The sequence below is a fragment of the Lactuca sativa genome, chromosome 8, assembly GCF_002870075.4.
Source record: "Lactuca sativa cultivar Salinas chromosome 8, Lsat_Salinas_v11, whole genome shotgun sequence".
NCBI classification, from domain to species: Eukaryota; Viridiplantae; Streptophyta; class Magnoliopsida; order Asterales; family Asteraceae; genus Lactuca; species Lactuca sativa.
Genome location: NC_056630.2, coordinates 259,362,534 through 259,379,806, shown reverse-complemented (window position 1 = coordinate 259,379,806; position 17,273 = coordinate 259,362,534). Strand labels below are relative to the sequence as shown.

At 35.0% G+C, this 17,273-nt stretch overlaps 1 protein-coding gene across 2 annotated transcripts; it reads left to right on the top strand.

The window, feature by feature from the left end:
* Positions 1 to 841: 841 nt before the first annotated feature.
* LOC111903584 (cysteine-rich receptor-like protein kinase 10) lies at positions 842 to 7,938 on the top strand. 2 transcript variants are annotated; one of them, XR_002854223.3, is made up of 6 exons: positions 842 to 1,224; positions 2,083 to 2,293; positions 2,486 to 2,723; positions 4,816 to 4,948; positions 5,772 to 6,820; positions 7,402 to 7,539. XR_002854223.3 is itself a non-coding variant. In XM_023899352.3 (5 exons), the coding sequence occupies exons 1-5, from the start codon at positions 1,036 to 1,038 to the stop codon at positions 7,768 to 7,770; spliced, it is 1,140 nt and encodes a 379-aa protein (XP_023755120.1). In that variant the 5' UTR covers positions 846 to 1,035; the 3' UTR covers positions 7,771 to 7,938. The 2 variants fall into 2 exon arrangements, 1 of the variants encoding a protein (XP_023755120.1); XM_023899352.3 differs by lacking the exon at positions 5,772 to 6,820 and having other exon boundaries at positions 846 to 1,224; positions 7,402 to 7,938.
* Positions 7,939 to 17,273: the final 9,335 nt, after the last annotated feature.

The following is a 17,273-nucleotide window of genomic DNA, read 5'->3' as shown; positions in this document are numbered from 1 at the left end:
TATCATTATGAGAATCAATTTTGACACGCCATAGATTTGAAGTTCAATGGAAAAAAAAGTTTTTAATTCTTAAATAATTATATTAAATTAGCTTTTGTAATATTTTATTAAATTTTATAGAGTTGAACACATTACATAATAACTTAATTAGGAAGAATTTCATATATGCCCTTCTTAAACATCAAAATATCATATTTACCCAACTTAATTTCTAAATATCATATTTACCCGTTTTAAACTTTCTAAATATCATATTTACCCTTCATGAAATTTCAAAATATCATATATGTCCTTTTTAAACATCAAAATATCATATATGCATTTCTTAAATATCAAAATATCGTATATGTACTTTTTTAAATATCAAAATATCAATGATAATATATAAAATATCCTCCATCTACAAAATGATAATAATCAACAACAAAAGTTAAACAATCAAAATATACATTACGTAGAAAGGGTTAAAGATGAATCTTTTTGTCTGTCAAAAGGTCGACATTCTAATAATTTAGAAGTTCGCATTCAATTATCATAGATGTAAGGATAATATGATTAAATTTCTTAATTATTATAATAATTATAATGTATTAAAATGATTATAAAATATTAAAAATATTATAAAAAAGAATTTGAGCAAATATGATATTTTGAAACTTAAGAAAGCGTATATATGAAATTCTCCCAAATAATTAAATAAAAAAATATGTGATTATAAAGTTCAATGTACATACTTTAAGAATCATCCTGCATAATATTTAAAGAAATTTCTTTTTGTGCACAACTCTTCTAAAGAAAATCCGGTGGATAAACACCATATATATGATGGTTTTATTTAGTGCACGAACTCTTCTTTAAAAGTTAAAACAATATGATACATCGACATTGACCCATTGACCATAACAACGAAAAAACTTAGTATTGGTTTTGTTGGGTCAGGGTAGAAGATGTCAACAAAATTTCTTTAATCATCCACATTCAAACTTTCTGGCGACATCCCACGAGCTAATTTATGGTGCTTACGTTACGTACAACATGAATATTCTCTCCAGTTTACGTGATTGCCTGAGATGCAGAAGAGCAGCCTCCGCTGGTGACGATCCAGACGACGGTCGCCATGAATCATGGGATTTGTTTTTCGGCCTCAATACTCTTCAAGCTGCTACAGATTTCTTCTCAGAGCTCAATAAACTCGGTCATGGTGGGTTTGGCCCTGTTTACAAGGTAATCCTTTGTGCATTTTGAACTTCTGATTTTTGTCCATCTCGCTCTCCCGCTTGTGAAATTGAAAGTTCTAATGTGTTACTTTTCAAATTCAAAATGTAACTGAATAATTTTCTTTATATAACTCCAAGTCATTCCTGTGTCATTACATTTTGTAAGAAGATTCATGCCAATTTGAATGTCAAATTAGACTTCTTTTTTGGGGATGAACAGCGTATATTTTAGGGTACATTTGGATGTACGGATATGAAATCACATAAGAATCGTGAATCGATGGAACTCAAATTTCTTGAAATAAAACATAAATTTACTGTAAACCCACTCCTTTTGGAAATTCAAATTTTGTAGAAGAAAATCTAAATCAAATCTGAACATGTTTTTAATTTTTGTTCTTGACATAGTCTTATATCGTTATTCAGTTTTGACTTTCCTAAAATTTACTTCATTACTTCGATTCTGTAACTCTTATACACTGGACAAAGTCTTATCTATATAGTTATTATAATGGAATTTAATAAACTGATTATTAGTAAATTGTTCTATTGAATATTAACCAATTTAATACTAGAATTATTTGGAGATAAAGCTACTACTGTTTACTTGGTCAAAAGAAAATAAAGAAACACAAGTAGTTGCACAAATTTGAATTTTTGTTTATGTTTGCTTATATCAACGGATGTAAACGAGCGAAGTTGATCTCAAACCTAACAAAAATCGAACTTGGCTCGTTGAAAATTTGAAATTAAAAAGAAACTTGTTTGACAGTCTAAAAAAGTCAAGATTAACTTAATTGTTACTATTATTATTATTGTTATTGTTACTATTTTTGAGTGTTATTCTTTGTAAACATGGGTGAAGGGTTTATTACCTAATGGTCAAGAAGTAGCAATCAAGAAGCTATCACTCACATCAAGCCAAGGAGTTCGCGAATTCACCAATGAAGTGAAATTGTTACTCAAAATCCAGCACAAAAATTTGGTGATGTTATTAGGATGTTGCATAGAAGGACCCGAAAAGATGCTTGTATATGAATATCTTCCGAATAAGAGCCTTGATTACATTCTTTTCGGTAATTCCTATACCTTTTTGTACTTCCTTTGACATGTATTGGACCGAAACTAAAACGGATGTTATTGCGACAAATATTGCATATTTTTGTCCCATCCAAAAATGTGAAATCTTCAAAAACAAAAAATAGACATAAATACCTTGTCATCCTCACCATTGAAAATATTTGAAAATTTACTTTTTTTTATTACAGATAAAAAGAAGTCGGGATCATTGCAATGGTCACAAAGATTTCAAATCATAATAGGTGTAGTAAGAGGTCTTCTCTACCTCCATGAAGAAGCCCCCATTAGGATCATTCATAGAGACATTAAAGCAAGTAATATATTATTGGATGAAAAACTAAACCCCAAAATCGCGGATTTTGGATTGGCTAGACTTTTTCCGGGTGATGATACGCATCTGAATACGTTCCGGATTTCTGGTACCCAGTAAGCATCTTCTCAAAGTTTAAATAAGTTAGACATAAGTTAGAAAGATTATATATATATATATATATATATATATATATATATATATATATATATATATATATATATATATATATATATATATATATATATATATATATATATATATATATGGACGGTTCACTTAAGATTAAAAAAAGGTAGAGATATTAATATTCAACCTTAGCCACATATTTCTCATTTACCGTTCTAATACTCCAGCGTACCGGTAAATGATTATATGGTAGAGAGGTATAATCATATAAGATTATACATGTTTATACGTATATGTCTAATCATAAATGATTATACATATATGTTTGTTCATAGTTTGAGTAATCATAAATGATTATGACAACTGGTGACAGAAAATGTGGTGGTGACAAACGTGGCGGTGGTATAAGTAATGGAAGTGATAGTGTGAGGTCGGCTGGTGTCAGATATGGTGGTGGCGGTGGCAGTTATGGTGGTGGGGATGTTGGCGGAGAGAAAGGAATGGGCGGCACTGTATAATCAATTATACCAGGCTTGCCGTGCCGGTACGCTGGAAAGTTAGAGCGGCAGATGTGAAATACGTGGCTGAGTTTGAATCTCAAGATCTATATTTTATTTTTAATCTCAAATGAATATATATATATATATATATATATATATATATATATATATATATATATATATATATATATATTAAACAACAAAATATTATAAAAATATTATATATGTCTAATTTAAAATCTAAATATGGTATTTACCCTTCTTAACCTTTACCTATTTATAATCAATTTTATATATCTTAAAATCATTATAATTTAAAAAGAAAGAAATAAGTTTATAAATTAACCCTAAATATCAAAAACTCTTAATTGCCCTAACCCCTTGATCTGGTCAAGTACGCAACAAGCTTTAATTAGAGCGCGTGGCCTTCTGCCTCTGTTTCACCATTGAATAAACTTTTCATCGTAAAAGGAGTCAAGGACCATGACCTGTAATCACAGAAATGTCAATGACAAACAGTGAGTAATCAAATGATTTTCAACTAGTGATTAGAATTTAGAAATTATGATTATTAATTTCGATATGCTTAGTTTGAGTCCATTTGGATTCTTAGCATTTCTTGGTTGGTGTTGCTGATATTCTTTTCCGTGAGTAATTAGTCAATTGAGTTTTTGTGGTCGTGATATTTAGTATTTGGAAATCTTCCATTAGCTCAATACGGTATGACTAAATGTGATGTAACAGTCCCTTCACCACTAAAAATTTCAAGTTAATTATAAAAACATACGATGATATGAACTTATAAAGAAATAATATCTAGTTTAAGTACTCATGAAGGAGCATCTCACAGTCAATCATTTAGCTTGTAGTGATTTTGTAGTAGCAAAAGTTCAGAGTATAGGCTGATAGTTATGAAAAGATACATTGCCTTGGTTCTATTCTTGTTCACGCCAAAATTTCTGAAGAAGAAAAATCACTAAGCACCAATGTTGAAGATAAAACCTTGAATGAAAGGTAATAGAGAAAGGTTAAGGAGGATCTAGGGAAGAATTTGTTCAAAGTTAAGTTTATATAGACTATACGTGAGTAAAAGTGTGATAAAAAGTGCTTCCATTTGTTGAACAAAAGTGGTAGTGAGCTATTTGCTTAATTCTTGCAAACAACAATGGAGGTTTTGGACCTGTATATTATATTGTATATACGTGCTTTTGATCAAATGTGGGGTTAACCTAATCAGATAAATGGTTATGGCAATTTGGTGAATTCACTGTATGTCAAAGGGGTTTTGATATTTAAGGGCAATATGATCAATCTAGTTTTTCTTTTTAAATTATAATGATAATGATTCTAAATATATAAATTGATTATAAATTATTAAAAATGTGTAAAAATATTATTTTGGGCAATATGATTTTTTAAAAGTTAAAATACGATATTTAAATTTTAATTTGAGCAAATACGATTTTGTTGTTTAACCAAAATATGTACGAAATTCACCCTAGTTAAGAATGAATGAAGAAAAGAAAAAACATAAAATTATTCAAATTTTAAAATTGAAAAGATTTGTTGTTGAATACAGTGGATATATTGCACCCGAGTACGCGATGCATGGATACTTGTCCGTGAAAGCTGATGTATTCAGTTTTGGGATTTTAGTTTTGGAGATTGTTAGCGGTCGAAAAGTTAGTGACAAGTCAGATTTGTTAACCGATGTAAGTCAAAATTTCTCAACCATTCTATACAAAGTTACAAACCAACCTTCCACTATTGATTATTTCAAAAAATAACACGTGTTTTGACTTTTATACATAAACTTTCTAATTTCCATTGACCAAGTTAGCATAGACAAACGTAGCAGTTTTCGGTGTTATTAAATCTTATCTTTTTTTTTTTTTTTTTTTTTTTTTTTTAATGTATGATATCAAACTATAAGTTTTTACTATTGACGTAAATTATAGGGATATTTCATTTTTTAGATGAGACAAAAGCTTGTAATATTTTATCGTATGGATATCATTCCCAAATTCCCAATCACATCTTATAGATAAATAAATTTTTTATTCAAAAGTTGAAATTTCAGTATTAATGTTAGCTACAACACAAAATATAAACTATAATATAATATCGGGATAATGTCACTGTAGCACATCAAACTTTCGTCAATTATCCGATTTGATCATTAAAGTTATTTTTTTGCACTTGAGGCCATTAAAGTCATGTTTTACCTATCAATTAAACCATTTTGCTCAAATTTAGCAGGTTACCAGGTTACAAGGCTGATGTGGCACTTATAATTAGTTTATCTTTATTCTTTGTGAGTCACGTCATATAATCCATTTAGATAAATAACAATATACTTTTAACTTTTTAAAATTTAAAGAACCACCACCATGAGTGTTATTTTTTTTTACCCACGTAACTAAGACCACCTTCATGAAACTGAAATCAATTTTGGTGGTTCCTCAATTAATTCAATTACACAGATCAATTACAACAAGAAAACTAAGAACGAATATTGATTTGGTGGCTAACTAGATATGCTACTCCGCCATCGACCTCTACAACCTCAAGCAAGAGCGTGTTCCTCCGATACCGTCTCGCCAAGGAGATCCAAGCCGAAGAACTGGAATTCAAGGGTTAATGGTAGAGGAGGTTAAGTCGCCGGAAAGGGTTAGTGGTGGAGGAGGTGGAAGTTACAGGGAGATCGTGTTGTGATTGGGGTTGGTTTGAGGAGACGATTGTAGCTTCGCCATATGATATTTAGGCCAGCAGTCGGAATGACCAAATCCCAAATCGGAAACCAATCATTCAAATACAGGCCCTATATTCTGATTTCTTCAATCTGTGTTCTTGAACAAATATACAAATACATGCCCTAAATTCCGATTTCATCAATCTCCCACCACCATTTTCATCAACCTTCTAACATCACCATCGTCAAGCTCACACTGTTGCCATCGTCCCTCTAATCCAAGCCTTAAATCGGTAGATCATCGGTGAGAGAAGTTCTTCATGTCTTTCATCTTCACCTTTTCTTTCACTGATGAACACGATGAACACCAAGTGTTCTTAGTGTTTGTATGTATAAGAAAGATTGGTCTAAAACCAAATGATTCCAGAGAAACAAACAAAATAATCCCCTGCCACTTACCTGTATATAAAGCCACCATCCTTGTCTCTCCATTACAACCTACCATTCACCAACAGACCATCCTTATTTTCTCTATACCAGTCACCATGGCCATTATCAACCTCTAAATTTCGATACCGAGAAGAAGAAAAATGGAATTTGATTCCTTGTTGCTGAGGATTCTCGCACATACGCAGAAAATTGTGCAAGAAGATGTAATGAAGGAGAGTACCTGACATCGTCGATTGGGAACGAAGAAAAGGGGGTGTTGTTCATTGACTGAGACCTTTGATCGATTGATAGAAGGAGATAAAAGAGCAATGTCGATCTCTGTTTTGCTTGGGGTAAAGGCTACGAACACAGAAGAAGCACAATCGGGATGCAGAAGCAACCACAAACACCGGTTGATTTTTGTGGTGGGGGAACCGGAAAGAAGACGTACTGTTCTTCTTGGGTAAAGGGTAGTGTTTTTTTTAATTTAGGGTTTTAAAGAGGGGGAAAAGCCACATATTAAAAAAAGAACAATAAAGCCACATAGACTTAGTGTAACCGGTGAAACCGGGTAAAATCTGGATAATTCCCCTATTTAACAGGCAAAAAACGAGTTTAATGGTCTATTGTGTAAAAAAAATAACTTTAGTGACCAAATCGGATAATTGACGAAACTTTGATGTGTTACAGTGACATTTTCCCTATAATATCTCCTGTCTTGCGAACCTAATAATAATATAATACCAATTTTTTTAGCATTTTTTTTTTTAAATTTATTGTATTTTTTACTTTGAAAAGTTTTAAAGATTCTGATTAATTTGAAAAAATGAATTAGTCTGTTTGACCTCAAAAACCAACATTATACTTCTGTACAACGTCAAATGACTAAAATATCTTTGTAGTATCTTACCAAAGTGAAACCCAAAAAAGGTTTACACTCTACACAAAATATATACAACTTAATTGTTGTAAATTTCGTCTGGACAAATGGAGGATTTAGTAATTTTCTTGATATTTTCTCATTTGTCCAACTACATAATGCAGACATGGAGCCTCTTCCAAATAGGGAAGCAACTGGAGCTAGTGGATGAAAGCCTTGATTCATGTAGCTCAAGTGAAGCAGCAATGTGCATACAATTAGGGTTGTTATGTTGTCAAGCTGTAGTTGCAGATAGACCCGATATGAATGCCCTTCATATTATGTTATCAAGTGACTCTTTTACCCTTCCACAGCCCGGAAGGCCCGGACTTCAAGGCCGTGTGGGGCGGTGGACCACCTCCGATTCATCCGTACGTACGGGTACAAATGATAGCTCTATTCTTACTAATCATACAAAACCATCTACTGCTAGTTCTACATACGATTTTTCAAGAAATTCTATTTCGTATTCGTCTATAAATGAAGGTCGATAAGTTATTTTTTTTTTATGTGAAAGTTGTAAAAGTAAATAGGTGAAAATCTATAATTGATTTACCTTTGGTATAATTGGCTAGGGTTGGTGTTTATCTTTTTAATTTGTGTAGTAAATTGATTTATCGTGTGAATATGTGATTCTGCATTAGTAAAGAGAAAGTTTGACATTTTCTTTCGTTGCATCTTTCATACTTTAGAATCGCAGATATGTATACATGTATTTATTTATTTATTTATTATTTATTTTTTTGTGGTAGTTCTTTCATTGTATGAAATCGTAACATCTTAGAATTTTTAATTAATTCACCAGAATAAATGTTTGAAATTGCCAAAATCACATGTAAATCCAAACCATAAAATTCTAGATTACAAAGGAAATAAAATGCAACTAAATTTCACCTAGCTTAGAGCATAAAAAAAAGTAAAAAACCCTTCGGTGTTACATTTATAGGATGGGATGAACCTATATTGGGATTTCAAAAGGGGCCAAACAGGACGGGATAGCCTCCCCATGTTACTTTTAAATGACGATGTAAATCTCCTGTTTCCCGACTCCTACCATGTTTTATCTTCAACTAAAAAATGGCAAATATAAAACAAATATATGTCTAAACAAGTGTTTTTTCTTTCATTCTTTTATGACTCGGTGACTATCAATCCAGCTCCAACTTTAAGGCATAGAAATTTCATATTTTAGGTGATGAAAATCACAAGGTAATGTTTTGATTTCTAGAATTCTTTTATTAGAATCATATTTGTGTCTTTTTTTCGTGATTATGAAATATATCTTGCTCATTTGATTTTTGATTTTTTTATTACAATTTGATACCCTTTCTTGGTGATTTGAATTGTTGAAATTGAAAAGTTCATTTTATGATTTCTAGATTTTTTTAGAAGCATATTATTGTTCTTTTTTCATGATAATGAAATATATATTGCTGATTTGAAATATGATTTTTTACGGTTCTGATGCCCTTTAGTGTTTGAGTTTCAAAATCTAAACCAAAATCGCAAATAAGACTGTCTCTTTCCATTCTATTATTCTATAATTTAGGATGCCTCCTTGATTAAAGAAATATGAATATGGATGTGAAAAATATAAGAAGTCACAAAAAGTTGAAGAATTTAATAAAACACAAGCAGAATCTATGAATAAGTTTATAACAAAAAATCAAAAAAACCTTCTGAAAAAATAAAAACAATTTGTTAATGAAGCTAATCTTGATGACAATGTTAATGTCAATGTTGATGATAATGTTAATGTTGATGTTGATCAATGATAATGTTGATATTAATGATAAATCTTGATGTTAATGATAATGTTAATGTTGATGTAAATGATAATGTTAATTTTCATATTTTAATATATTTGATCCAAGAAATTTGGATGTTCTTAACTCTAACATAATAAATATTATACTATTGAAAGGCCCTAAAAGAAATTTATCTGTTATAAAATCTCCTAAAGTTAAATATTTAAGAAGATTTTCAGAAAGATGTTATACTAAAACTTTACCAAATGGGGAAATGTGATAGAGATTGACTTGTTTATTCTAAAGAAACTGAGAATTTATTTTTGTTGTAAAATATTTCGACAAGGGTGTGGAAATGATCAATTAGAAAATGAGCATTTTAAGGGATTGGTCCAATATTTCCTATATAAGACAGGAAATTAAAAGGAAAAAATATATTTTGATGAGATTTCAAACGATACATCTTCTAGTGTTTCATAGTTCGCACAAGAGACTTTTAGGGTTGAATATTTTAAATGTATGGTTGATCAAGCAATTACCTCTAACTACAATGTTTGAACAATATCAACAATATGATAGTATTATTGTTTTTGTTTAATTCAGAAAAAATACTTCCATTAGATGATATAACCTTAAATTCTTGTTGTAAGTCTCTTGAAAATTCACTTGAGAAAGATAGAACAACCGGATATTGATGGAAATGACTTATATATTGAGTTAAAATTACTTATATATCTCTTGCATAAGGAAAAAATAACAATTGATACTCTAAAGTTTTTAAAACGTGTTGATTGTTTTCCTATTACGTCTATTACATATTAAATTATGCTGAGTATTCTTGTTACTGCTACATCTACAGAACGGTATTTTTACCGATTGAAGATTTTGAAGTCTTACTTACGATCTACAATGACCCAAGAACGACCTGATAGATTGGTTTTGATGTGGATTAAGCGCAAAAATTAGGATAAAGTTACTTATAAAGTTATTATTGAAAAGTTTATTTCATTGAATATTCGAAGGATAGTTGTTTTCAAGTTGAAGAAATTTTCTTTTGGTGTATTATTTTGAATGAAATTTTCAATTTATGTATTTTGCAATAGAAATGAAAATTTATAATTTATTTTCTTAAATTTTTAGATCGCTCAAGTTTTACAGCTTACTTTTTGTTAAATTGCACAAGGTCTCCAACAGGCCCGGTCCTGACGGTGGCAACATGGGAGTCGCCCATGGCCTATGTGTAACATTTGTTTTCTAGAATTGATCGGTTTAGGACATTATGGAGTCAAAAGCTTGGTTTTTGGGGAAACCGGTATCACGACGTAACCATAGAAAGGTCAAGACATGACAAGCGAAAGTAAAGAACGGTATCGGGACTGTGGTCACAATGTGACACATAGGCGATCACGACATGAGGAGGTTGCATCTCAAGCCCATGATCTTTTAGGCTTTCCTTCATATTAAAAATCTTTTAACTCGATTTTAGGGTTCATCACCAACCTCCATTACCCTCAAACCTCAGAAAACGCTAACTTTATTATCTCTTGGTGGTTCATGGCTCACTTTGGTGCTTATGGTAGCTTGAAGACAAAGAAGAAGGTGTTCTAGAGTGTTTATCCAGCAAGGAAGCCGCATCCTCATTCTCTTTTGCACATTCTTGTAACAACCTAGGAAATACGTCACAAACCACCATTAACATTTAACGATAGGACGTCAGAATATAATAAGTACAACCTTGTAACCACTCGATATATTTTAATATATTCAAATTTTTCATCGTTAATTACGTCAACATTTAGGATTAAAAATAAGAGCGCCAAAAAGTCGTGTCACTATGAGAGAAAGTTAGCACATTTAGACACCTTAGCTACCGTGATTCTAGAAATATAAATTTCGTAAAAAAATCCGACATAGTATGGGTGAGATATGGCATTTATGGTAAAAAGAAATCTACCATAATTAAAAAGTTAAAACGACGAAAACTACAAGGAGATTGGTTAGCTTTTGGAAAAGTCACCAACTAGACAAGTGTAGTACTACTTAAAGTAGGAATTATGAGGCAAGGAACGCTTAAAACGGACATCACGTGTACTCGGGTCAACCAAAACCCAAGGAAGGTTGTTGCCCCTTCATGGAAGAGGATGGCATTCCTACCAACATCATCAACAAAGATGTTGTTTGGATGCCCCATATATGAGCATGGATGCATGAGGAGGCTATTGGATCACAGTTCGAGGTGGAGAAGTCATCCACTAAACCTCCTCTACCCCAGATACTCCTGTGGAGTAGGCCATCTCTCTTCTGGTGCCACGTACTGCTCATCTCCCAGGCCGTATTGGAGCGATGGACACTGAGTTCTTCTTAATAAGGATGAATTTGATAAAGCTCACGAAGAGGGTGCATTACTTGGAGGAGGAGAGAGACAAGATGAAGATGAGGACTTTACTCATGCAGGATCAGCTACAGGAGGCACGTGATGATGCTCAATTCCTCCGCCAGGTGCTAGAGGAGGTGATTAGCCACACATATCGAATGGAGCTCCAAGTGGATTGGGTGGAGTCTCGAGTCTCTCTTTTTAATATCTAGCTAGAGTTTTTATATAGACAGTTAGTCCAAATGATGGCACTTCTTATAGTGTACAGTGGTTTTTAGTTTTCTTATGTTTTGACACTATAATTGTAGTTAGGAGTGATCTGGTGTCACACCCCCAAACTGAGACGGCAGAAACATTCAGGGGTGGAGGACATCATGTATAGTATCATAACAACGAGTAATATTAAAACAAAGCAACAACATCCATGGTATTGAAAATATAGTAATAACATTTGTGCTCTTAATAATGTTTTATGACACCAAAATGTATAGCAAAATAAAAGACGAGTCTTGAATATGCTCCATCTTCTTAAAAACCTGTTAGAGTGTACCTGTCTACTGGTTCCCTAAGAATACAAGTTATTTTGAAAAGAGAGTATCAACATTTAAGTTGGTGAATTCATAAGCTTTTAGTATTGGAAATCTGTCTTTGTTCCTTGAAAATGTTAGTATGTTTCTCCAGAAAAATCCAATATTTTCTATAGTAAATGAAATGTATTCTTAGGCCTTAAGACCAAAGTGTATGTTTATCGTGCTTGAAAATAGTGTATTGTACTTGTATGAAACCTTTTGTATGTATGTATTGAAAAGTAATGTAATGTAGTCTTATTACTTAAAATAAAACCATTGAAGTTAAGTTTGTACCGTAAACCAAAATGTTTAGTTAATGCTTATTGTGAGTGAGATTATAACCATGCTAAAATGACATTTGTCACCCCAGACCTGTCGGTCTAACTGTAGCTAACAATTTAAGTGTCGGATTATCAGTCCCGTATAGATCTATACACAATTCCATGCCCTCCCTCCAGGAGACTCTGGTTATAATTTAGGACTTTTAGCATGTACTCTAGTAGGTATCGTGAAGTAGTGGCTCACATTTAGTATTAACTTGTTTATGTATAGTGTGTATAGGTTTTCTTGTTCTTGTAAATGAATAGTCTACTTATAGTGGAAGTAATTATATTTACATTATTATTCATGTGATGTATCCTTTGAATTTAGAAAATGGTGTGAGATGTTTCGTAAACTATACCTATTATAGTTTATAAGTTTATTCTATCTGTACTGAAAGTGATTTAAGGAAAATACCCCTTTGCTTGGCATATACAAAAGGGTTATAAATTGTTAATGAAATCAGTTATATATATATATATATATATATATATATATATATATATATATATATATATGTGTGTGTGTGTGTGTGTGTGTGTGTTGCATTTATAATTAAAGTTTAAAAGACAGTCGGACAAGTAATTATATCCTAAGCCCACAACCAAACAAGGAACATAAGGCAGAAACACTAGTCCTAAGCCTGTTAAATCTTAATTATACATATATAGATATATAAATATATATTTTGATAAAAGCAGTAATTTAAATAGTTGAAAACAATTTAAAATGGTTTGACATAGTTTATAAAGGTAATATGTAACACCCATAAAATTTGAGCCAATTTAAAACATTTTATTTCATTCAAAAACCATTAAGTTCATAAATATTGTTTTCAAAATAGTTTAAACATCAGAGTATCCCCCAGAACCATATCACATAAATCATACAACATGAGGAGCGGTACGATCACGCCTTCGCCTTGCCACAATCTCCTAAAGTACCTGAAACAATACGTTGAACTGTAAGCTCAATAGCTTAGTGAGTTACCCCCAAAATACCAACCACATACAACCATAATCATATCATATCATATCACAATACAGAACAACCATGCCTCTCAAGTCTGCAGTGTGACTGGTCCGCCCTCAACAGGCCTTCAGTCCACCTGGTCCACTCTCTGAGTCTACAGTATGACTGGACCACCCGCATCGGGCCTTCAGTCTATCTGGATCTATCCGAGCCTTCGGTATGACTGGACCGCCATACAGGCCTACAGTCTATCCGGTCCGCTCGTAGGGTATGTTGGCCTTCAGCACAAAGCAGGACCGCCTCAACCCAAACATCAAGCAAATAACCATGTATACATATAACAGGTAATCACATAACAATCCATAGGCAAACAAATCGATCTAGCAGATGATAAAGCATAGCATCATCCTAACCAGGATACCGACCTAACCGGTCACTAACATAGCATCATCCTATATACCAGGATACCGACCTAAACCAGGTCACTAAGATAGCATCATCCTATATACCAGGATACCGACCTAAACCAGGTCACTGGCATAATACTGTCCTAATTACCAGGACGCCGATCTAATAGATCAATAAGCACATCAACAGTACAAGTACAGATATCAGATATAACTATCTCACAGATCGTCGATCATAGCAATCTCTCATAACCAAAGCATCGACCTAACCAGGTCACTAACATACCAATCCTAACGGATCATATTAACATAACAACATATTGTCTATTCTGATACCAATATAACAGATCATAACCACATGTAGCGTACTGTAACCAAGATAACAACCAAAAGGCCGGCCTTGGTACCTTAGACCCTATTGATATAGTGAAGATAACTCAACTGCAATTGCCGACGGAAAAGATAAGACCAAGATGCTCTGACCACTGACACGATCTTCACCACAAAACACTCCAATATATGCTCCCACTGAAGAATAATCCGGATCTCCTCAAGTCTCCTTGATCCAAGCTTCTTGATCTTCAAGAATTCTTCACAAATCACTCCAATTTGCTTCCAAGGCTTCTCACAAATGAGTTAGGGTTTCTAGATCTCAAAGGGGGATAAGGAGGTTGAGGGGAGGACATTAAGTCCTTTAAATAGGGTGCAAACCCGAAGATTAGGGCTTTTCCTCATCCAACACTGACTCGTCGAGTCCAGCCGCCGACTCGGCGAGTCAGGCCACTTAATCACGTGCCCGGTACTCGCTTCGACTCGGCGAGTCAAGAGACCTACTCGCTGAGTCCCTTCCTTTATTTTCATATAGCACCCTTCAACTTCTAGCTTCTGTACTTGGTATGTTACAATTCTCCCCCACTTAAATTAGGCTTCATCCTCGAAGCCTGCTGCAGCACACAATTTCAGATGACACTCCCACAATGCATCCACTGATCTCACACCGGCCCAGATTCCTTCAAACTCTACTATCGAATCCCTATATAATCCATCACTTCCCCTGCAGGGTCCGGACAACTGCTTCGAGCCGGACACCGACTTCTTTTCTCTGATGATAACACTTATCAACTAAGTGCCACCTGATGACACTACCATATTCCCATCTTACGCATTCATTCGCCGCTTGCGAAAACTGGATACCATTATAAACCACCGGGTCCTGACCCAGTGTTAACTTGCTATCCCTTGCCCAACTGGTGCTACTTCTATCAAAATGTACTGATGAAAACTCATCCTGTTTCCTCCCTGGATCAAATCACTTACCGCACTGACATGATAGACATTCCACAGCTTCTGAGAAACTCTCATGAATACCCATATATAACGCGTATACACATCGTACCTGACCCAATCAACCTCGGGCTGGAAACCAGGCATGCCAACGACGGGTCCAACCGTCCCTAGGATGGAACACCACCACATACATAACTCATGACCACAACCATAAATTGGAACCCAAGGATTTACCCTTGCATCACTTTCGAGCTCTTCTAATTCAACATCAGTGCTAACCATTCCACAACCTCCACGGACATCCCACCCGGATGTGCTTCCACATAACTGGTACAATCTCAGTGCTCACAATCAATAATTGAAATACTTTCGCTCATCCATTTACACTAATGCTTTCCTTTCAGATGACCAACACTCCTTCCCGGAGCTACATACCTTTCTCCTCCATTCTTCAAGGAAGTCTACTCGACAACCCTTATTACACCAACAAGTGCCACAGCGCTAAAAATCCACTCTACACTACCCATGTAGAGAAACTGCTACTCTCTAACTCCCATATGCTCTGAATCTGATCACAACTAACAAGTCCCACACACGGCCTTTAGCTAACTTCATCATCCTAATCAATACTTGGGGCCAGACCTTATCGATTGCTATCGCATGGCGACATACTCACTCATTCTCCGCATACCGATCGACTAACACATAGGGTCTTCAGCATGACTGGACCGCCTTACCAGGCCTTTAGCCTATCTGGACCACCCTCAGAACCTTCAACATGTCTGGACCGTCTTTTTTGGGCCTTCAGCCTGTCTGGACCGTTCTTCGAGCCTTCAGCCTGTCTGGACCGTTCTTCGAGCCTTCGGCCTGACTGGTACGCCCACCGGCCTTCAGTCTATCCGGACCGCTCAAAATTTTCGTACATCACCCTGAACAATTTTTTCTAGGAATCTCTCCCATGCATACTGTTCTCGTCCTCTTGGGGTTCCGAACTCCAGCTCCATTCCGTATACTCAGATTCCGGCCTAACCCTAGGCCTCACAACAATCAATCACTTTCTCTGGAAATCATGGTCTGTTCCCTGCCCCACGTGTCTATTACCATATTCTCGGCTAAAACACTGTTGGATCCAACATTTTAATTAAAACACCCATTCGGATCCACTCTCTATCCCCAACTGGAGTATTACCTGATCCAAGAAGATGAAACCTCGGAGACACTCCGAACTGATGAGATCACCAAGATCCTTTGAACTCCGTTCGACCACTAATAACAACTTCCGATCAACCAATATACACCAGAGTCCTCATCCTACTCTAGCAGCATGCTCAATACGTAGAACAAGCCTATTGAGTGCTAAAACGTAGTAGCCTGCTCAATACCCGAACATAGATCTACAAACATAAACAGAGTCTTCAGCATGACTAGACCACCCTACCAGGCTTTCAGTCGATCTTCCACCTTCTTGGAAATCCGAGGTCTGTTCCATGGCTCGTGTGTCTACCATACACGCTAAATAACCCGCACTCCCGTGCTGAATGCACTGCTGAGCCCTGGCATCTAACAAAACCCTCAATCTATCAATCCAAAACCCTCAGAGTCGAGCACACCCTCGACCGAAAACTCGAACTGAACTCGATTCTTGACTAGGACCCCAACCTGGTTCCCCATCTTCTACTATCAAGCATCCAGAAGACATGTTCTTATGCTGGGGAGTTTTCGCCGTACCCCCAAACAACACAACCCTCAAACTAAGCAGCCAATAGGGCCTCTGTTCTCCCTGTCGGGTTGTGAAACTTATACCCGTTTCAAAACCTTTCCACTTCAGCATCTCGGGGTAACACTCCTCCACTTAGATTCAACTAAGCCTTCATAATACATGAAAATTGGAGGATTCTCAATCCTCCTCACTTCCCTACGATTTATCCGATGACAACCAACTCTTTCCCACTAGTGTTCCATTGCTAGCTAGACCCGACTCATCACACACTTCTAAGAACCAGATGATCACTTCCTGAATCCCAGTGAAACCGACAGCCACTAATGCGTGAATGAATCCACACTCACTTCCTGAATACCACCATATAGATGCTCCAACTAATACCTCGTCAACGAGTTACTTCTCTTGGCGCTTTTAATCCGTCAACCACTAACGGTTGCTAACCACTGAATCCTGACAATGATGAATAACCCTTTTGTGGGACTCCATCCGCAGGCCTCCCACATAAAACCCCTTTTCCAAAGGTGTTCCAAACAAGCTTCCCGCTTTCGGGCTTTAGAAATCATTCTCTTTAGGGTTCACACCCTGACTCACTCACT